Source organism: Erpetoichthys calabaricus, chromosome 4 (genome assembly GCF_900747795.2).
Source record: "Erpetoichthys calabaricus chromosome 4, fErpCal1.3, whole genome shotgun sequence".
NCBI classification, from domain to species: Eukaryota; Metazoa; Chordata; class Cladistia; order Polypteriformes; family Polypteridae; genus Erpetoichthys; species Erpetoichthys calabaricus.
The window spans coordinates 316,163,337-316,187,193 of record NC_041397.2 but is presented as its reverse complement, the minus strand read 5'-3'; the positions used below and the strand labels follow the sequence as shown (position 1 = coordinate 316,187,193).

Genomic DNA, 23,857 nt, shown 5'->3' with positions numbered 1-23,857 from the left:
AGCTGATCTGCAGATCTAAGAACACGAGGGGGATTGTGACGATGGAGCAAGACACTCAAGTAGGCAGGGGCTAGACCATTTAGTGCCTTATAGGTTAAGAGGAGTATCTTAAAATCAATTCTGAATCTAACCGACAGCCAGTGTAGGGTTTTTAAAATCGGTGTAATGTGTTGGCTTCTGCTGCTTCCAGTTAAAAGCCTTGCAGCCGCATTTTGAACCAATTGGAGTCTAGAAAGAGTGGCTTTACTAATACCATATAGGCAGGAATATTATTCAAAATGTTGCTGCGAAGTGCAATGTCCTACGTTATTATGTTTTCCTTTACTGTAAATATTATTATTTTTATTATTATTATCAAGCCTTGTATTAGTTTTCAGAAAACTACAAAGCATTATCGTGATTTCCAGGGAAACTGCAAAACGTCTTGTCACGTACCTGGAGAAAGGTATTTAATAACCCGCTGAGATGAGATTGGGGGATACCACTGACACAGCTCTGAGAAGCTGGCCAGTAAGGGCACTTAGCCCCGCCTCTTCCGGAAGATTCTTTATAAAAGACGCGCTGATTAAGAAAGAGGCATCTTTTTCTCTGAAGACCCGAACGAGCCACATAATAATAATAATAATAATAATACATTTTATTTATACAAGGCGCCTTTCAGAGAACTCAAGGACACCGAACAAACAATAAATAAAATAAATAAAAGACACAATTATAAACAACTTAAAACATCAAAAAATCTAAAAATTAAAACCAAACAAAACCACTGTAATCATAAAGAAAAAGAAAAAGCCATTTTAAACAGATGTGTTTTAAGTTTACATTTGAAGAATTAATATGATTTGATGTTTCTGAGCTTGGTAGGTAATAAATTCCAGAGCTTGGGAGCAGAACGACTGAATGCTCTGCTCCCCGTGGTGGTTAGACGGGCGAGAGGGCCGGTCAGATGGGTGGAGGAAGAGAATCTAAGGTTACGGGAGGGAATGGCAACATGAAGAAGGTCAGATAGATATGGAGGGGCGAGGTTATGAATGGTGTAGAAGAAGTAGAAGAAGAATGTTCTCCTCAGCACCATGTATTTTGTGTGTTTAGTAAATTATAATTTTTATAATAACTACTTTGTAACTTGCCAGTGAGAGACGCTTTGGCTTATGAACTAACAAAAATATGTTATTCCAGGGTTCAGGAGAAATAGTGTCCACATGAATAAAATCTAAGCTGTTTCTTGTTTTTTCCTTTCTCAGGGACAAGGTCACAAGGCTGCAGAAAGTACATGTAGTTTATGCAAAGGCGTCTCTCCTGTGCTTAGCTTTGAGAACACAGATAATGCTTAGCTCAACAGACATATTGTTTAACTCTACGTAGATGATAAGGATGTTTTTCTGTCTTATTAATCACGAGATGCTGAATTATAAAAAACCCCTCCTAATTTTTATTCGGGGTTCAAACTGAGCTTCGCGGCAATAAGTTATGCTCTTTGAATCTCTACTTACTGTGACTCCGAATGAATAATAAAGAGAACTAAAGAAATATTATCTGCCTGCTGTCAGTGTGCCTTTTTTGTCCACAATGGCCTTAATGTTAAAAGCAGAATCTTAAAATCAGTTCGAAACTTAATCGGGAGCCAATGAAGCTGCTGCAAGACCGGAGTTAATATGGTGAATAGATGAGGTTCGAGTGATGATGCGTGCTGCAGAATTCTGGACTAACTGAAGCTTATGAAGAGATTTATTAGGTAGACCAAAGAGGAGTGAATTGCAGTAGTCCAGCTGAGAAGTGACAAGACTATGAACAAGAATGGCAGTGGTGTGAGGAGTGAGGGAGGGACGAATGTGATTAATATTACGTAGGTGGAAGTAAGCAGACCGGGTGATGTTATTAATGTGAGATTGGAAAGACAGAGTACTGTCGAGGATGACACCCAGACTCTTCACCTGAGGTGATGGGGAAACAACAGAGTTATCAATAATAAGAGAGAGATTATTGGTTTTGGATAATGATGATTTTGAACCAATGAGGAAAACCTCAGTTTTGTCACTGTTTAATTTAAGAAAATTTGAAGAAAACCAGGATTTAATTTCAGCAATGCAGTCAATAAGCGAAGGTGGTGGAAAAGAGGAGGTGGATTTACTAGCAAGGTAGAGCTGGGTGTCATCAGCATAACGGTGAAAATTAATAATATATTAATATTATATTTAAGGGGAAGAAGGTAAATGGTGGAGCACGAGATTTTCCTAAACCTCAAAGAAGGAGGAATCATTTTATTTTTGTTTATTTTGTCTTGCAACGATTAAAAGGGACAACTTGATTGGCTTCCCAGTCTGTCCTTCCACTCCCCGGCCACAGGCTTCATGAGTTCCACTTTGTGGCTCAGGGGGTGACATTCATACTTAACCATGGACTCCTACTAATTTCTGTCTGTGCCTGTGGAACATTTTATAACTTTATCTCCTGTCACACTCTGACGTAGCTTGAATTTCTTTCCTAGTCAGACTTTTAGTGGAATTGCTAGGAGTAATTCTGTGATGCTTGATGAATACGGGCACTGGTCTCTGAAGGCAAGCAGGTAAAAAGCTGCACCACCTCAATGTCGTTCCTAGTTATAGGCCAGGCACAGGATTATCTTTGATGTACGCTTGTATTTACTTTTACTTACTGAAAGCAAATATCTGTTGACATTATTATTAAAGCTATTTTAAAGAGAGAGAGGAACTTTTTCATCACTCAGGGCAAATGAATGGCCCTTAAAAGGATACTTGGTTCTTTGGTGGCCAACACTGCTGTCTGCTTCCTTAGTCACCGTCCATTCCTACTGCTGTTACCCTGATCTTTCATTTGGCCCGACACACTCTCATCTTTCAGGTCCCAATTCCATACATTTATGCCACAGGCTCTTCATCACACTGCTCACTTGGTGTCAGAGACAGCACCTTCCATCCATCCATCCATTGTCTCCCGCTTATCCGAGGTCGGGTCGCGGGGGCAGCAGCTTGAGCAGAGATGCCCAGACTTCCCTCTCCCCGGCCACTTCTTCTAGCTCTTCCGGGAGAATCCCAAGGCGTTCCCAGGCCAGCCGGGAGACATAGTCCCTCCAACGTGTCCTGGGTCTTCCCTGGGGCCTCCTCCCGGTTGGACGTGCCCGGAACACCTCACCAGGGAGGCGTCCAGGAGGCATCCTGATCAGATGCCCAAGCCACCTCATCTGACTCCTCTCGATGCGGAGGAGCAGCGGCTCTACTCTGAGCCCCTCCCGGATGACTGAGCTTCTCACCCTATCTTTAAGGGAAAGCCCAGACACCCTGCGGAGGAAACTCATTTCAGCCGCTTGTATTCGCGATCTCGTTCTTTCGGTCACTACCCATAGTTCATGACCATAGGTGAGGGTAGGAACATAGATCGACTGGTAAATTGAGAGCTTCGCCTTGCGGCTCAGCTCCTTTTTCACCACGACAGACCGATGCAGCGCCCGCATTACTGCGGATGCCGCACCGATCCGCCTGTCGATCTCACGCTCCATTCTTCCCTCACTCGTGAACAAGATTCCGAGATACTTGAACTCCTCCACTTGAGGCAGGATCTCGCTACCAACCCTGAGAGGGCACTCCACCCTTTTCCGGCTGAGGACCATGGTCTCGGATTTGGAGGTGCTGATTCTCATCCCAGCTGCTTCACACTCAGCTGCGAACCGATCCAGAGAGAGCTGAAGATCACGGCCTGATGAAGCAAACAGGACAACATCATCTGCAAAAAGCAGTGACCCAATCCTGAGCCCACCAAACCGGACCCCCTCAACGCTCTGGCTGCGCCTAGAAATTCTGTCCATAAAAGTTATGACCAGACTTCCCTGGTCATAATGTTCGGTGCATACGCACAAACAACAGTTAGGACCCGTCCCCCCACCCGAAGGCGAAGGGAGGCTACCCTCTCATCCACCGGGGTAAACCCCAATGTACAGGCTCCAAGTCGGGGGGCAATAAGTATACCCACACCCGCTCGGCGCCTCTCACCGGGGGCAACTCCAGAGTGGTACAGAGTCCAGCCCCTCTCAAGGAGATTGGTTCCAGAGTCCAAGCTGTGCGTCGAGGTGAGTCCGACTATATCTAGCCGGAACCTCTCAACTTCGCGCACTAGTGAGAGACAGCACCTTATTTTTCCCAACTCTATGAGCCGATCCAACCCAATATCCTTCCCGAGACTCACCGGCATGCTTCTCACCGAAGTCATTGAATATTAGCAATGGAGAAATGGCTTCAAAATACTTACAGGCAGGTGTTCTCAATCCGTTTCCCCACTTTTTTCACACTCTGAACTGGCTGTTTTTATGACCAGCTTTGTCATGTAGCTCCACACCCACTATTAATTGTTAAATATTATTTATAGATAACATGCAGTGAATACACTTGACTTGACCATACTCCGTTGACCCTTGAGCTTGACCTTCGATGACCGTATATGTGTACCAAATTTAAGGTCAGTAGGACAAATGGTTTGGGAGCTGCAGGTGACTGTAACAGCACACTGTAAGCTGCACCTTGCAGTGTTTTGTCTTAAACGATATGCTCTCTGGTCATCGGTCTTGTTTGTTCTAGCTGTTGTCACTCGATCAGCGTCTCGTTGTTGTCGCTCAATGCCGTTTTGCTCTGTCTCATTTGCCTTTGCAATTCTGGCGCGTTTGACCACAGATTGCTGACGTCGATTAGCCTCTTCCTCAATCTAAATTTGCTCTTGTGATTCTCTTTTGGTCAGTGTCGGCCTGTCTTCGTTGTATGGTCTGTTGTTTGCTCTCAGTTGTTCAAGCAATTCTGTTTCACTCTGCATCAGCCTGTCGTAAATGCTGAGTGCATTCTTTATACTTTTTCTCCTCTTTCTTTGTAGGTTTAGCATTCGTTTGCTCAGAGGTTGATGCACTTGCTGCTCCCTGAGCAGCTTTTCTTTTCTCCACCCTAGTGACCCGCATCTTCTCTTCTTCCCTCAGCATCTTTTTGCATTAAAACTGATTAAGTCAGTGTTTGTGTTACAGTTACTTAGTACGTTTTTCTTAATTTTTCACTTAAGCTGGCACTTAAGTCTTCAATCTGCCTCAAGAATGATTTAGAGATATGGAGAGGTAGGGGAAGTGACAGCGAAGGTGGTCTGCTGCCGAGAGTTGATTCTACAATAAAATAAAAAAAAAAAAAAAAAGAGCACTATTTCCAAAACTCTTCTCTTTTAATAAAAAGCTGTAGTGCAGAGTTTCAGCGTAGTATATGTGTACCAAATTTCAAGCTACAGGCCATTTGATTTTTGACCCTGACCTTTCAGGGTTGACCTTTGATCTTGGAGGTCAATCATCACCCCAAAAGCAGACAATAGAGGTCATGTAGTATATGTGTACCAAATTTCAGGTCAATAGGTCAACCGGTTTGCGAGCTACAGGGGGTTTAAAGTCATGGACTGACAAACGAACAATCACGGCAGCGTATTATAAAAGAAGATGTCCATGTTAACTAATAATGCATCATCACAGAGTGTACCCACCAGGGATGGACTGAGATCCTGCTAGTTATTCAGCAACAGGTCGTGATTATTCCACTTACGTGTGGTGTTAGTAGTGGGATTTTCAAATGCAACCTTAGGGTGTATCCCTCCCCAGGAATGCAACTATCCAAAACAACTCCACGATCAGAATGCTGCTCTCATTTGCACCAATATTTCAAATAAAATTAAAAACTAGTTAGAACTCAGTGACCATCTCTCGTTTTTGTTTAACCCATTGTTACAGAAATGACCAAGAGACATCGCAAAGGTTTGGGGCAGCAACCCGTATAATTTGCCCTGGACGCAAAATGGGCAAATTGTTGAGATATGATCACAGGTTAGAGTCCAGAACAGAACTGATGGTATGGAGGCAAGATGGCGGCTTTAAAGGCCAGTAAAGGAAGTGATGTCATCGGGACCAGAAGTGACGTCATCAATAGTGCCAGACCAGGAAGTGATGTCTTCAGGACTGAAAGTGACATCTTTAGTGTCACCGGTACTGGAAGTGATATTATCAATGGTGCCGGAAACCTCACAGGATTTCCCGTGGATGGTCTGCAGAGGGTTGAGAGAGAGAGTTAATGCAGCTCGCCACCCCTGGGTCTGGTGTGGTATTACTATTATTGAGGGCCTCTAGCTGCCTCCCAGTCACAAGTATGTGACAACATTCACCAAAAATCACAGAACAGCACCCAATGATCATCTCTTTATATATAAAATCCTGCATCTGTCTGTATGTATGTCTGTCCGTTTTTTGCGAGATAACTACGTAATGGATTTAGATCGGGTTTTTTTATATAATTTGGTTGAACATTCCGGTTGATTTAGTGACTTCTCTCATTGCACTATGGATCCAAGAGAGACGCAGTGGGCCGAGAGGATGGGGGTGATGCCCTCCTCACTCACTCACCAGCCTCAGGGAGTATCTTACCTCCACTTAGCTAGCAAATGAGAGAACTACTTAATGGATTTAGATCAGGTTTTTTTTCTAGAATTTGCTTGAACATTCCGTTTGATTTTGCAACTTCTCTCATCGCATTAAGAATCAGAGTTCACTTGCAGGAGTGATATATACACAATAATCCAAGAGAGAGGCTGTAGGCCGAGGGGAGGGAGAAGCGTGACGTTAGGAGTAGGGAGCCGGGTGAGGCACTCCTCACAGTCCTGTTACACTATTACACGGGCGGAGCCATGGGGCGGAGGCTACTTAATATATACAAGTGTATTAACAATTCCACAAACAAAAGAAACCAAAAATGTTATGTCACAAACCCCTCAAACAACAAATAAATTCCAAAAATAAAGCTCAACATTTCCAACTTAGAGTGTGCAATGATATTGCGATGATTGACCCCTTTCAGAAGAAAACAATAGTCAGCATTTAAAGTCTTTACTGTCCTGGAGTCTCATCTATTAAGCTTGCGAACACATGCACACATTAGTTAATATTAGTTATTAATTTATTAAGCAGTGAATAAAGGTTTGTAGGGGCCAAAACCTACCTTTGTCGATGTGGTAGTGCCAGTCGAAGACCACTTGGAACCCCAGGCGTGGGAGTGGAAGGGGGTATGGGATTTGGCAGTGCCCCTTGTGTCCAGAGTGTGCAGCCCTTCATTTATATAAATGATGCCCTTCTGTGTACATACTGCAAAATCTACAAAGCACATGTCTCCTGGCTTTCCTAAACGTTTCCCCTGAAGTGACGGTGTGTAAACAGTATTACTTGACTTCGATGACCCAGGTGCCCCTCGGTATCCGGAGCCCATGCCCTTTTCAATTACATAATATCGCGCCCCTCTGTGAACACAATGCAGACTTTATAGAGCACGCACCATTTGGTGTTTGGTGACTGGAGTGAACGCCCCTTACATTTTGTGAACAGTACCCCTAATAGACTGACCTGCTCAGACTGTAATCATCATTCTGAATTTTTTGGTACGTGTGCCCTGCACCCCCGTGGGTGGCTGCCCATGTCACCCATACCTAAATCCTACACTGGTTTCCATTGCTTACATTAAGTTTACTTCTTGTGGTGCAGAATTTCAGGAGTTTACTGGAAGAAAGATTTGGGTGTAACATGGAGACATCTTCCTTTTCACCTTCAGCTAGGGAGAAGACCAATTCACCTACCTCTCAACCCTTCTGATTTTACAAGCATCAGTTTGGGTTTGGTGTTTAGGAGCATACGCCAACCAACTCAGGATCCATTAGGACCCGAGTGCAGCCATGCAACGCGTGACACCTCAGCACCACACTAGTTCAGATGGAATGGAACACTGGGAGGTTTTTAATGGTGGCTGGAGTGCCAGTTCTGCACACCAACCCCCAGGTTTACCTTTGAACCCTTCTGATTTCATCAGCCTAAAATCACAGAAAACTGGCCATTTTTTTGCCTGCAGCAGAGAGAGAAGGAGCTCTCAGCACCAAACAATATCCAACATCTCTATTCATCAGAACTTTGTGACTGTTTAGTCTTCAGTTAAAAACAGGGTGAAATGTCACACCTTTCATTACAACACTCACAACTTTAAATTTTAAATGAAATTTCATCCAAGTACTGCACCTGCAGAGTAAACAAGCACAGCTGGTGAGCGTCAGGAGAACAATGAGGGTGGAGGCGTATCAGAGAGAATCAGCGGACAGGGCAGCATCAGTCATATACTGAAATACTTAGAAATTGGTAGGGAACATTACATGAGTATGCAAGAAAAGGAGGCCACAGACTATTGTGGTGGGCAAAACTCAAGTACCAATTAGGCTCCCAGTCCATTTTGGATTTCAAGACTCCCTACTACAAATCCACTGGATCCCAGGTTGGGAGAGAAAGTGGGAAGGGGAATCAGAAAGTCTGCTTCAGGTTCTGTTTTTGTGGAGATGTGAAACCAGTCCCATGCTGCTGGAGGGGCTTTGGTGGTTTCTTTTTTGTTTTTATTTCATCCTTTGGTTTCTCCCATTGATCGCTCCTCCTCTATATAGGGTTGTACTACATAGGAATAAGGTAGTAAAAGTCTGTTTATGAAAGGATCAGAAGGTGAAATCGATGTCTGGGTGAGTGGTCCAAAATGTTCATCAAAACAAAAAAGCTCAATATGTAACAAAAAAAAATAATGAAGTTTAAGAAACACATTCTCATGGCGCAACCATCTCCGACTCAAGTGTTCCTGCTTTCTCATTAATCTTTGTGTAACAGACAAACCTATAAAAGAACATGAAACAAAACCAGATAAAAATGGCTAAAGGGACTGGGTGAGTCCATCATCTTCTTCACAGAAAAGGGTGGCTTACTGGAGAGAGTTGTCTTTTCACATTTGCAGGCTTCTAATTGAATGTCAGCTTCCTGGCATCGCTGTTTTTAAATGAAGGCTGAGACGGAAGAGGTGCAATCTTCATGACGTTAGAGGATTTGACACTTATGACGCTTCTGACCGGCCATCATCCACTCTGAAGGCAAAAGGAAAGTTGAGAAGTTAGTGACAGTGCTGACCCTTGGTCCAGAGGTGAATTATATTTAATTTCAGAGCCTTGAAGATACTACTCGCATATGTCTGACATTCAAAATTTGCTGCTGATTATATCTTCTATTTTTTATTATACATTTCTTTGTCCAAATTGTTTTATTCATTTTTAAATTATTGGTTTATATTGATTATGTACGTACATCTCAAAATGTAAGTACACCCCACAGAATGCTTTTTCTTTTTTAATCACTGTGAACATATCAAGATATTCTCTTCATTTATACAGTATCAATATATAAAGCTGATGTAATATAACAAACATCAGGCCACATTTACATTTTTAGTCCATTGTAAAATTGAAAAAAATAGATACACTGTTCAAAAAAATCAAAATTAAAACATAATCATTTTATTCTTTGCATCTATAATCTTACAAAACACTCAGAACTGTATTATGTTATGGTCACTTGACCCTAGTGGTCCAATCACCTCTAATAATAATAATAATAATTTGCATTTATAGAGCGCCTTTCACAAACCTAAGGTTGCTTTACATACAGAGAAAACAAAATACACAGAAGACAAAAGTTCATAGAAGAGGAACGTTTGGAGTTGAGATTTAATGGTGCAGAAAGAGGATCAAACTTGGAGAAACTGAGGAAGAATAGTTTCAGAGTTGAGGGGGCCATAACACTGAAGGACCTGAGAGTCTGGTGAGTGGGACAGTAAGGAGATGGCTGCATGAGGACCTGAGAGAGCGATAAGGAGTGTATGGAGCGATGAGCTGAGTGAGGTAGAAGGGGGCTTTGAAGGTGAGAAGCAGAATCTTGAATTTAATCCTTGATGGCACTGGTGACCAGTGAAGCTGGGAGAGAACAGCAGAGATGTGAGCAGAACGTTTGTGTAGATGCGGAGTTCTGAATGTCCTGTAGCTTCTGTGTAGATTATGGAGGGAGGCCAATGAAGAGGGAATTACAGTAATCAATACAAGATGTTACGAAACAATGAACCAGAGTTTGAGCATCAGACAAGGACAGAAATGGACGGAGTCGGGCAATGTGACGGAGATGATAGAACACCATCAATTCTATCCTGACTATTACAAATTACTAAATCAAGACAAGCTTCACTCCACATTGGTGCTTTAACATACTGTGTTTAAAAAACAGTCACTGTTTATGTCTAAGGGCTCATGTATAATGCCAAGCATAGACTCCACACTTGACTATAGCATATGAACAAAACTGGAAATGTGTGTATGCACAAAAAATCCAGATGCATAAAGCTGTACGCACACCGAGTTCCATGAACTTTCCCTTTATAAATCCCAATGAACGTGACATTTAATGCAAGTGCATAAGCCTGCAGCCCCACCCTGACTCCTCCCAGAATTAAAATATGCAAATCAATATAAATAGCCCCTTTCGTTCAGTGCTTTGTTAAAAGACAATGGCAAAAGCACATGGAAAAAAGGTGCATGCACAAACATATAGTTGAATGTTCTCTTCCGATTTATAAAGAAACTCGTGTGGGACATGGTGTGCATGTGATTTTATACATTTAATATGTCTGCTGTTTTTGCCTTTCTAACTTAAGCAAATGTTTAGTATAAATCTAAGGAAGGTTTTATACTTGAGACCCCTGGATTACAATGTGCTGTGGACAAGTTAAATTACAGTACACACTTTAAAATTCATTTGGACATTTATAGTGATCTTTCTGAAATGACTTGAGCTTAGTAAGCTATTATAAAAGACCAATTTAGTTTTTAATAATTGGCCAGCAGAGGGAGCAGTACTTCAACTTTAAAAGATTCACTTCCTGTGAACACACCCAAGTCTTTCAATTTCGGACTTCCTATTATTTTTCAAAATTGCACGGACAGTGAAGTCAAGAGAACTTCTTCAACTCCATCTCATACAAGCTTAAAATTAATTCATAAATTCATGTTGGCTCGTTTTGTTTGATCTTAGCAGGTTGCAATAGTTTTGGAGATGTTTTGAACCAAACTGCAGATATCTTAAGGTTTCTTTCAGTGTTATCAAAAGCACCAGAGTGCAGCTGTTCATTCTGAGGTATCTGTTTGAATGTGCTGCAGCAACGTGCATATCTGTAACTGAAATGTCATAACGTTCAGCAGTTAAAGCAGCAGGCGTGAAACGAAAGACGCTTATTCATTGGTCAATATGTCATGTCTTCTGGTTAACTCTTTATATTCTGCAGTTTGAAGGCTTTACTTGATAGTTAGGGTCCATCAAGAAAGCTTGGAACCATGAAAGCACAAACCAGTAAACAAACTTCTTCCAACTGATCAAAAAAAAAGTACAATATGGGTTCTTAAAAGTAGCTCCATGTCTAAAAAGTAATGCTGACTTATTCATCCTGTTGTATCTAAAACAAAACCCAGTGTGGAATACAAGCGCTCTATAGCACCCCGTTGAACCCACCAGACAGACGTCCCAGACACACGTGTAAAAGCACAAGAAGATTCTTTTAATATTTTCTTCAATAAAGTGCACAAAGCACTGCACACTTTATTCTCCCATAAGAAATCAATGCAATAATCAATAACAAATACGCTCCTCCAACTCCCAGCAGCTCCATCACACTCCCATAGTCCTTTTAAAGTCTCTGACCCAGAAGTATTCCGTCCCTGGGTCAAACGCCTTCTTCAGGTGTCCTGGAAGTACTGCGGGTTTCCGTCCTCATGACTCCTAAGTACTTCCGGGTTAACGTCATCATAGTAGTCCCTGGGTTCTTGGTGAGCTCCCCCTGGCGACACCCACGGCACCCAACAGGGCTGAAGAACCGGACTCCATGTCCCATGCTGCCTTGCGGGAATCCGGGGAACCATTTCCATCCAGGGGAGCTGCCATCTAGCATCCCGGTGGATGTAGTGTCCTAAAAAGGCTCTTTCTCTTAGTTGAGTGACGTTCCGACCAGACTGAAATGCCGGCCGTTCATCACACCAGAAATGACTAGAAAGACACAAATCATAAATTACATTAAGTGCAAGGCACAAACTGATCCTGGATGGAGTGTCTGTGTATCCCAGGGCCAACTCAAACACGTACGTTCACACACAGATCCAGGTTACAATTCGTTCATCTAACACGTGTGTCTTTGGCAGTGTTGGATTGTAATAAAGTAGAAAAACTGAAGTGGCTTACATGTCTTAAGAACATGTCTACTGTCATGGACACTGAGCATGGCGTCTTGGCCAGGATCATTCAAGGTTCCTTACCCAGTTGGGAGGCTAGAGGGACAGGGGTAAGCAGCCTGTATTTTTTGGAATTTGTTACGGTCTATTGGCTCCCCCAGCACAGTAGGTGGCAGCCTCAGTGAGCTATGATACCCGCAAGGCAGGTGACAATTGCTGTCCTGTGGGACAATACTCTTGGGGTCTTTGGTTGCTGCTAGAGGGAACTCCTGAAACTAAAAGTCTCTTTGGGGAACCATCCACAAGAAGCCAAACCAAGACATAGTAAACAATATAGATAATAAACCAAAGAATCATGAACATAAATAAATGAGTCAAAACTTAAAACACACATTTGAATCCAAGCCAGGGGAGGAACCTTGGATGAAATATAACTGGGGCAGCCTGCATTTTATATAATTGACTAAGCAATTGTGTGCATTTGCATACCTTTTTGTTTTTATGATTTAACTAGCTGTGCTACCCATCTAAGGTAGGTTGATATCTAAACAACCAATATTGACCTCAGTGTATTTGGCGTTAACATTTGCAGTGCACAGTCTATTTTGTAAGGCATGTCATTGTATTTTTCATTCCAACAGATGGTGTTATCACAACCTTTAACACTGCTTTAACATATGCCATACCAAGTGGAATATAACAGAAACAAAGTAACCGGGCAGGCACAGAGGTACACAGACACACACACAGACACTTGTCCATGAAGTAAGAAGAATATTGGCAAATGACAGGAGACCATTCAGTGAATTTGTTGCTCGATTGTTTAGCCAATTGCTTAGCTGTCCCGATATTTCAAACAGATTTTTCTTAAATGTTGTCAAGGTTTCTGCCTCAACTCCATGTCTCGTTAGCTTGTTCCAGAGTCCTACAACTCTTTGTGTAAAGAAGTGCTTCCTGGCTTCAATTTTAAATGCACTTCTCCTTAATCTGAAAGAATGTTGCTGGATCGACTTTATCAATGTCTTTGAGAATTCTGAAGACCTGCATGAGGTACCACTCACGTCTTCCCTGCTCGAGACGATACGACATGACCTTAAGTCCCATGATGCACTTGGTTGCTCTGCTCTGCATGGCTTCAAGTGCTGTGATATCTTACTTGTACATTGGTAACTAGAACTGCACCCAGGACTTCAGATGTGGCATTACTCTGTATGTCTTTTGTGCTGTTTAGAGCTTCACAGTATAGTGACAGATCATTTTTGTTAAAAGTAAAGCTTTTATTTTATAAAAAACTTTGTATTTGCCCTATTACTAAACAGGGTTTGATGATGATATCTCCCTCTAGTGGGCATTTTTCAAAGTGTTTTTGGAACTATGCGTTTTGGGATTTCTATCACATCAGCAAACTTAAGTGCGATGATTTCCTGATATGAGCTTACAGAGTTCTGGCAGTCATAATACACATTATCCATCCATCCATTCTCCACCCCGCTGAATCCAAACACAGGGTCACGGGGGTCTGCTGGAGCCAATCCCAGCCAACACAGGGCACAAGGCAGGAACCAATCTCGGGCAGGGTGCCAACCCACGCAGGACATAATACACATTATTTTTTGTAGAAAATGTAGGGAAACCTTAGGTCATGGCATTCATGTGGATGTTACATTGACATGTACCACCTACCTAAAGACTGTTTCAGACCACATACACCCCTTCATGGTATTCCCTGATGGCAGTGGCCTCTTTCAGCAGTGATAATGCACCCTACCACAAAGCAAAATTTACATGGCAAAGTGTTGAGTTGGTTTCCAAATTCCACAGAGGATCTATGGTATTTGCTCACAAAATAGGTCCGATCCAAGGAGACCCCCACCTTGCATCTTAAAGGATTTAAATGATCTGCTGCTATTATCTTGGTGCAGTTACCACAGGACAACTTAAGATGGCTTTTGCAGTCCATGCTTCAATGGCTCAGAGCTGTTTAGGTGGCACAAGGGGGATATATCTATATAGTGACCACCTCAGCATATTGCAGCACCCCAAACCTCAGACACATCTCACAGACACAAGTCCTGGTGTAAATTAAATGTTTATTTGCACAAAATACTTTCCATAAAGGCTTTAACGAGTGGCATAAATCAAACACAATTCCCCTTCTCTCCCTTTTGTTCTCCTCTACACCTTCTAGGTGGGTTTTGTTTGTCCTCCACACTCTACTCCAACTCGCATGGATGAGGTTGAGCAGCTACATTCATCTATGACATGGGAGTACTTCTGGTGCTTGAGTATCGCCCATTGAAAGAACTTCTGGAAGTCCCTGAAAATTGGGATTATAAATCCCAGCAGCTGTCTCTGGCAGCACCAACAGAACTATAGGTCCCAGCATGCCCTGTGGGCATCCATGTGGTAATCCTAACTCAGGAAGGCTGACATCTAGCATACTGGGGGAGAAAATATTCAGAAGTGCTCTTCTTCCCCAACCCTTCCATTACACTGGCCTTGCAGCTAGGTAAGGATCCTTGTTCAGCTTGGATGCCAGACTTTATATATATTGAGCTTCTTCAAAATGTTTAGTTCCCCTTGGTGACAAATACACTATCTATCTATCTATCTATCTGTCAAAATTATTGGGACCCCTCTCCAAATCATTGAATTCAGGTGTTGTAATCACTTCCATGGTCACAGCTGTATAACATCAAGCCTCTGGGCATGCAGATGGCCAAACATTTGTGAAAGAATGGGTCGCTCTCAGGAGCTCCGTGAATTCCAGCGTGGTACCGTGATAGGATGCCCCCTATACAATAAGTCTATTCGTGACATTTCCTCCCTACTAAATATTCCTCAGTCAACTGTTAGTGGTATTATAACAAAGTGGAAGCAATTGGGAAGAACAGCAACTCAGCCACGAAGTGGTAAGCCACATGAAATCATAGAGCGGGGACAGCGCATGCTGAGGTGTGCAGAAGTCACCAATACAGTCAATAGCTACAGATCTCCAAAAGCTCAAGAACAGTGCAGTGTAGAGACAGAGCTTCTTGGAATGAATGGGTCTCCATGGCCAAGCAGCTGTAGCCAAGCCTGACATCACCAAGTGCAATGTAAAGTGTCAGATGCAGTGGTGTAAAGCCCACCACCCGCCACTGGGCTTTCTAGCAGTGCAGACGTGTCCTCTGGAGTGACAAATCACACAATCCGATGGACATGTCTGGTCAGGAGAACGGGACTCAGTTGACTGCTTTGTGCCAAGTGTAAAATTTGGTGGAGGGGGTTATTATGGTTTGAGGTTGGGCTTGGCCCCTTAGTTCCAGTGAGAGGAACTCTTAATGCTTACGCATACAAAGCCATTTTGGACAATTTCATGCTCCCAACTTTGTGGGAACAGTTTGGGGATGGCAACATTACTGTATGCGCACATACCAGTGCACAGGCAGGCTCTATTTTAGGCATGGAGCTGGACAGTTTGACATCTGTGGCAGAGCGAAGGGCGCTCAGCAGGCTCCTATCAATTATGGAAAATCCACTGCAACCACTAAATAGTATCATCTCCAGACAGAAGAGCAGCTTCAGCGACAGACTGCTGTCACTGTCCTGCTCCACTGACATACTGAGAAGATCGTTCCTCCACCACACTATGCGACTCTTCAATTCCACCCGGGCGAGTAAACATTAACATTATACAAAGTTATTGTCTGTTTTTACCTGCAATGTTATCATTCTTTAATTTAATATTGTTTTTTGTATCAGTAAGGTGCTGCTGGAGTATATGAATTTCCCCTTGGGATTAATAAAGTATTTATCTATCTATCTATCTATCTACAAAGCAAGGTCTACAAAGAAATCGATGAGCGAGTTTGGTTTGGAGGAACTTGACTGGCCTGCACAGAGAGAGCCCTGACCGAACACCTCTGGGATGAACAGAGACTGTCAGCTAGCCAGGCTGCCAAATGCTCTCTTGGTCACAAATTCCCCTAAACACACTCACACTACACCTCGTGGAAAGCCTTAACCAGAAGAGTTGAAGCTGTTAGAGCTGCAAAGGGTGGGCCAACTCCTTATTAAAGCCTATAGGATATCATTAAAGTTCATGTGTGTGTAAAGGCAGGTGTCCCAATACTTTTGGCAATATAATCTATCTATCTATCTATTGTAAGAGACAGCCAGCATCTCAACCCAGCCAGGACGCCCCAATATGGAAGAATGGGAGAAGGCAGCTTTTTTCTAATTTTTTAATGTAAAGCTGTAGTGCAGAGTTTCAGCACAGTATATGTGTACCAAATTTCAGGCTACAGGTTACTTGATTTTTGACCTTGACCTTACTAGGTTGACCTTTGACCTTGGAGGTCAATCATCACCGGCGAATACTTCCAGTGGAACACTGTGCCATCCTGGAAGCACTTCCAGGTTATACTGCAAGTGGGGAGGTCCTCCCATGATAGAACCCTCTATCAGCAACCAGGACTGAACTTCCAGACTCAGACTCTCAAGCACCCCTGGGGGTGTCCTAACTGTGCTGCCACAAGAGGATCACTGCCACCTGTCGTATGAAGGATGGAAATGCTCTGCAGTTCCAGCTTTTGCTAGTCCAAGCATTATTTTAGCGCATGCGCGGGGCACGGTGCGCTGCTTCAAAGGCTGCCTGACGCGTCACACAAGACAGAGAGGGCGGGACCTATAAAATATCGCGCGGCAGATCCAATCGGGTTTCGGTAAATGAGGTAAGACCTAAAACAGAATACACGAACAATCCAATCGGGTAATGAGACGCGGAGACCAGCTTCCCCATTGTTGTGCAAGTGTTCACTCTGAGGATGTCAGATTTGCGATTAAGAAAGCTTGGCCCTGTAAAGTGTAAAGTAAAAGTAGATTTATTTTTGTGCACATTACATCAGTTGCTGGGGAGAATCTGCTGATTGCCCACTGTTGTGACAGAAAATGAAACGCATATTACGGACAGCAAAGCCAGTATTACTGTCAGAGAAAATTAAATTTTTTCCGTAAAAATGCCTGTAATAAGGTAAAAGGTCCCTTGCCATTTAATATTGACTGTTCCTACTAATGTTTATGGACTACTGTTCTAGCGCCCGTTATTGTAACGGGCTTAATGTCTAGTTATTCATAATACTTCAAGCCCACATGTCCCTCAGTCAAATGGAGTGGTTGAGAAGTCAGTACAAATAGTGAAGCATCTGATGCAGAAGGACAAAAATATCGGATGTGATTTCTATAAGAGTTTTCTTGCATATTGTACAACACCCCTAGAGTGTGGCTTTTCTCCAGCACAGCTATGCACGGGCAGGAGATTAACAACAAATTTACCCATCAATGAGAACCTGCTAAGAATAAAAGAAGGGGAGAAGATGAAGAAGTACAAGGAACAACAGAAAGAAAACAAAACTTCTACTTCGATAGAGGTACACATGAACTCCTCCCTGGTGATATTGTAAAGTGCAAGAATAAATACAGCACATGGACACAAACATGAACAGTATTAGAACAGTCACAGTCCTACATCATAAAACATACAGACATGCTGAGAAGAAACCTTTAGGACATTAACAGACCAGTGATCTCTAATCAGAACACAAACACAAGTGAAACAAATGCTGACAAGAAGACAAATATAAACCAGGAAAGAACATCTCAGCTGCAAGCACAAATAACCAGAAGATCAACATGTCAAGTAAAATGACTTATTGAGACATGGTGAAGATTAAGATCACATTAATAACTGAGAAATGCTAAATTCTTGTAACAACTGTTCTCTTTATAAATAGTTTAAAATGTTGGATTTTGATAGACGGATATTGTCTGTCACTTTTACAAAGGAACAACGAAATTGAACGTGCAGTCAACTCAGTGTGAGGCATAAGAGTTAAAAAGACAAGAAGAGAGAAAATAACAAACCGAATAGTAATAAAAGTACTTTACAAAATATACAAATTGCACTGGTTGACTTAAGGTCTATATTGCACATTTTGAGAATGATATGGAGCAGTTTTATTTGAGTTCTGGGCCATGATTGCTTTTGGATAAAAGCTGTTTTTAAGACGGTTTCTCCTGGTTTTCATTGCTCTGTATTTCTTGCCCAATGGCAAGAGCTGGAAGAGGCAATGACCGGGATGTGATGAATCCTGTGAAATGTCTATTGCTTTTTTGTGGCATCGGGAGGTGTTGATTTGTGGGGAGGGGTACAACTAATTGTTCTCTCCACTGTCCTGACGACCCTATGGAGCGCTTTCCTTTCTGAAATGCTTGGAATGTCACAGATAGTTCAAAATGTTTATGCTTCTCAAAGCAGCATTTGAAATGTGTAACATTATGTCATGTCATTGTCCAACCCGCTATATCCTAACACAGGGTCATGGGGGTCTGCTGGAGCCAATCCCAGCCAACACAGGGTGCAAGGCAGGAACAAACCCCGGGCAGGGCGCCAGCCCACCGCAGGGCACACACAAACACTCAACAAGCACACACTTGGACAATTTAAAATCGCAAATGCACCTAACCTGCATGTCTTTGGACTGTGGCAGGAAACCAGAGCACCAACAGGAAACCTACGCAGACACGGGGAGAACATGCAAACTCCTGTGTAACATTAAGAAGCTTAAAAATAATGCCTTACTTTTCTTTAAGTGGAGAAGATGTAATGATAATTAGTAAGGTCTATTAATGAACATGTACAATATGATTAGTGAGGCTGCTTGGCCAGCCCCCACTAAATCAGACCTCATGGTTTGCAGGCTTCGCTTTAACACATTAGATAGATAGATAGATAGTATCTATCTATCTATCTATCTATCTATCTAATGTGTTAAAGCGAAGCCTGCAAACCATGAGGTCTGATTTAGTGGGGGCTGGCCAAGCAGCCTCATGGTCTTGGAAACCCTGCAATTTTTTTTTTCTGTCCTCCCAGCCAATGCACCTTACTTTATTCTTTGTTATTTAGTATTGCTTAATCTTATTTTAATAAACTTCACTTCATCTTGTAAAGCACTTTGAGCTACATCCTTTGTATGAAAATAAATGTTGTTGTTGGTGGTGTGTGATGTACAAACGCTGACGAGAGCGACGTTTGGGGGGTGGCAAGTGGGGCGACCGCCCCAGGCACCACGTGTGTCCTGCTCGAGCAGATTTGTTAAATTCTTCAGGTATATTTTGATAACGTCCGCGTGTTATCTTGTAAAAAATTAGCTGAAAACTGTAATGAGAACATTTATTTTTATTAAATTCACGCACACGTTTATACTGTCCACACATACTGGTAACAACGTTTGACTTAACCGGTGTCGCGTGGGGTTGGTCAGCCCTAGCCCCCCTCCCCCACACACCGCTAAGGCCGCCTCTGGGTCACGCTAATGTGAGAGAGACCAGGGGGCTTGTTCAGAAATCGGACGCCACTTGAGACTGGCTTCCCCTCGCCCAAACACTAACCTTAAGGTCAATAAAATAGGTCCCTGATGTTAAGTCATTATTTTACGGCTAAAATGATAACAGAAATGTGAAACCTACTTATATACCTAATCTAAATTATTGTGAAACAACCAAGTGGCGTCCGCTTTCTGAACAAGAGCTGAGATCAGTAGTATTTGATTACAAAAATCTAGTGTAAAAGTTAATGCTTCCAAGCGCTGTTTATTAAAAAGTTACAATCTCTTTCAATCCTGTGTAATAATTAAAATTACGAACCGAATAATATCACCACAGTTTAGTTCTGTAGCAAAGGGTGCCCTAGATGTCCTCGACTCCGTTATCTGGCTTATGTATCTGTAAGACTGTTAACTGCTGCTGTGGCTGTGAATTATTATGCATGGTCCCTTTGACTCAGAAAGGAAACAGCGTCCGGATACGGTCATTTGCAGTTGCGAAATGCCTGTCTGACCGTTACATTTGTGGACATGGAGTACCATAAAACATAACACCCACCTCTTACCGCTTTCCGCTGGTGACCACATCCGGACACAACCCTTTCCTCTGCTCGTTCCTTTTTCATTCTCCTCCAAAGACGTGTGTCCGCCCCATGCAAGACTGACCCCCCCTCTCACTGCACCACCAGTGTAATGCGATGGGTGTCACGTGACTGTCGTTAAGGGCGTTTCGTCACGAAACTTTCGTGATGTTGGGATTATATGACAGACCTCATACGTACTGGGGTCTACAATTATACTCTGGTGCAGATATTTAATGTATTGTTTGTATTGCATACTTTAGTTGGACTGTAGTTTGATACGACATGCACACACTTGAGCGCGTTAGCTACTGTAATCCGCTGTGGTGTGTTACAAGCCGCTATTTCTAGATATTACAAAGGGGTACACGGGCCGTCAATATGCTTTGATGACTCGTCGTATTACTTTTCGTGTTCTTTTGGAAACGAAACCAGGCTAACAATGAGTGTGTAACAAAGAATCATCAACTCCTTTTTGACGAACTACCTAAAAAGACCGAGAAACACACAAAACTCAATTTTTTCATCGAAACTAATTCTCCACTTCAAGAACTGATTTTGTTTGTTCCTGTTATTTTTAATGAGCATCTGAAATGCGCCATGTTTTAATTGCCGCTTACCCCGGAAAAGACAGCGGACTACTCCTTGACTTGTTCAAAATGCGAGCAAGGCAAGTACTTTTTTTGTACTGTATTGTACGTAATACGGCAGTATGCTTTTTATTTTATTAACTGTAAAAGCTTGAAAACAAAGCAAAACTAAACTGTTTTATGTAAATTTCGATAACTGAGCTGTGCCACAAACCCACCCTCCTGTTGTGACACGCTTGCTGACTGGGATAAATTAAAATGTTAACGAATTGTTTTTAAGTACTTCGGTTGCTTTTTATCTGATTACATTATTATATAAAGGAGTTGTGAATGCTACAATTAAACTCGTACTTTTGAATCAATTTTCTGAAGTCTTTATTTTCACAGCGCTTGTAATATTTATTCATCTTGGTGTAATATGTTCCCAGAAAAAAGTTAGAAAATAAATTTTCAGAAATTCTACGAATTGCAGATACGTAGTTATGACCACTTACCATATGCTAACATTTAAAGAATACAAATGGCTGCATTAAAGACAAGTAGGAAGACCGCATATATAAAGATCTATTTTAATAAATGTGATCATTGCGGTAGTGGATTGATATCGAATTCTTTTTTCGTTTCCATCAAACATTTTAGGTGTTCTTTATTTACTTAAGGGTGCTGAATCCAAATATGACAACCGAACTGATTCGGGCTTTGAGAGATAAATGATTTAAAATAAAAAAAAAAAAAAACAGAACACTTTAGACCAAAAAATTACCTATTTTGAAAATGTATTATTTAGACTTGAAAAAATATAAATTTCACATTAAATAACAGACATAATTATAACAAAATAGGTCCTTATATATAATGTCATATTGTAAGTCTCTTTGTAACAACCGGTAGAACACAATTAAAAAAAATAAAATAAATAAAAATGAAATATAAAAGCACTAAATTGGTGAGTAAGTAAAAAACAAGACCTGCAGGATACAGCTGGGGCACCTGACTTCATCACATGACTTTGATCTCGCTGCAAAACAGAAGAAATGGAAAAGAAAGCAGAGAACTGTAGAGATTAGTTAAAGACTCCAAATCCTTGAATATTAGGATACTTTTATGGCTATACAGTGTATTAAGAGTACAACTAAAATGTCTTTAATGAGAAATTGACTAAATGAGATACCAGATTCCAGCGTCACTTCACAAACTAAATATAGCCCTGACAGAGCTTGTCTCACCTTGCACATACCCCTTCAGTCAATTTAAAGCGATAACAAAAAAGGAAGTCAGAACTTTAATTTGTAAATTGAAACCTACTACTTGTGCTTTTGAACAGACCCAAGGAAACACTAGTGAAAAAACTGAATTCATGTTCAGTCATCATTCATTCTTAGTCTTCTCACTAGTTCATTACTGAGTGGTGCAGTTCCTAATGCACTAAAAATGTCAGTTATCAGTCCATTATTTAGAAGCTACAGCTAGACCCACATACACTTTAAACTGACAGACCTACTTCATATTTACCTCAAAAATACTTGTCAAAGTAGTAACCTTACACATCACAATTTATTTGTGAAAATCCAGTCACAATATAGAAATGGCACATAACACATGTTGTAAAGGACATTCTGATATCCTATAACGAAGGAAATTCCACCGTAATTATGTTACATTTAAGCACAGCATTTGACACCAAATCAGTTCCAGTATCTAGAGAAATATGCTGATTGGACTCATCATTATACTCAGAAGTTAAATGTGTCCCGCAGGGTTCAGTACTCAGACCTTTACTGTTTCCACTTAACAAGCTTCCATTTGGAACTGATAGATTAGATAGATACTTTATTAATCCCAATGGGAAATTCACATTCTTCAGCAGCAGCATACTGATACAATAAATAATATTAAATTAAAGAATGATAATAATGCAGGTGAAAAACAGACAATAACTATGTATAATGTTAAATGTTAACGTTTACCCCCCCAGATGGAATTAAAGAGTCGCATAGTTTGGGGGAGGAACGATCTCCTCAATCTGTCAGTGGAGTAGGACAGTGACAGGAGTCTGTCGCTAAAGCTGCTCTTCTGTCTGGAGATGATACTGTTTAGTGGATGCAGTGAATTCTCCATAATTGACAAGAGCCTGCTGAGCGCCCTTCGCTCTGCCACAGATGTTAAACTGTCCAGCTCCATGCCAACAATAGAGCTTGCCTTCCTCACCAGTTTGTCCAGATGTGAGGCGTCTTTCCTCTTAATGCTGCCTCCCCAGCACACCACTGCATAGAAGAGGGCGCTCGCCACAACTGTCTGATAGAACATCTGCAGCATCTTATTGCAGATGTTGAAGGACGCCAGCCTTCTAAGGTAGTATAACTGGCTCTGTCCTTTCTTGCACAGCGCATCAGTATTGGCAGTCCAGTCTAATTTATCATCCAATTTTTATTATTAGATAACATTTCAATAATTTCCACTTGTTTACAGACAATACCCAGCTAGGCCTTTGTTTTAGACCAAATTATGTTTCTCCAATGGTATCCTTAATTATCCTCCATGGGAATGAAGGGTCTGGAGAAACTGGTCATGAAGCACATTCACCACAACATTCCTGCTACCCTGTATCAATCCATACTAGTTTACATACCAGTTTTCTATACTCACAAACATCTATGAGAAGCATGGAAGCATCTGTTGTATTTAAAATATGTTACCTAGCAATATTGTGAACTTTTTCAGTGATCACTTTTCATCTTTTGTCTGTCTCCTTTAACAGACATCTACATATAACCCTTTTATTGGCGCTGAACATAATGCAAGGTAAGAATTTTATCCTTTACTGAAGAAGTCCTAATTGCAGAAGCTTGGTAAAAAATCAATATGATGTTAAATGAAGCTACATTTAACTTCTTTTGCATGTTCTAATGAGAGTTGAAATCAGACCTATCTTTAGAAACAGTCTCATGCTTTTGAAGAATTCCCAAGTGCTGCCATATCCTTTGAGAAATACAGTATCATTATTTTCATCATGTCTGGAATGGATGTTCCAGGTTTTTGCAAGTAACTCACTCTTTTTTCCTTGTGTGAACTTGCAGAGTCTGAAGAATACTTAAACGGTATAGGTTTAAATGTTTGGGTCCCCAGCGAGATCCCTGTTCAATCACAATGATGCTCATTTTAAACTTATAAGATAAATGCAAAGGAA

At 41.6% G+C, this 23,857-nt stretch overlaps 2 protein-coding genes and 1 long non-coding RNA gene across 9 annotated transcripts in view; 1 reads left to right on the top strand and 2 right to left on the bottom strand.

Moving 5' to 3' along the window:
* LOC114641108 (CD276 antigen homolog) overlaps positions 1-23,857 on the bottom strand; it is a 722,545-nt gene that overhangs the window by 518,415 nt on the left and 180,273 nt on the right. The window lies entirely within an intron of this gene.
* The window catches only part of LOC114641109 (CD276 antigen homolog), a 745,815-nt gene that overhangs the window by 602,920 nt on the left and 119,038 nt on the right, over positions 1-23,857 (top strand). The window contains exons 1-2 of one of the 2 annotated variants that reach the window (XM_051926022.1): positions 20,593-20,750; positions 23,429-23,472. The exons of the other annotated variant lie outside the window; for it this stretch is intronic. Coding sequence (XP_051781982.1) covers positions 20,674-20,750; positions 23,429-23,472 — 121 coding nt within the window. The 5' untranslated portion in view covers positions 20,593-20,673. Of the gene's footprint in view, positions 1-20,592; positions 20,751-23,428; positions 23,473-23,857 lie in introns of those variants that run through there. 2 annotated transcript variants of the gene reach the window in all.
* The window catches only part of LOC114641120 (uncharacterized), a 31,269-nt gene continuing 14,869 nt past the window's right edge, over positions 7,458-23,857 (bottom strand). Inside the window, exon 2 of the long non-coding RNA XR_007934723.1 lies at positions 7,458-8,958. This is a non-coding gene — a long non-coding RNA (uncharacterized LOC114641120). The remainder of the gene's footprint in view (positions 8,959-23,857) is intronic.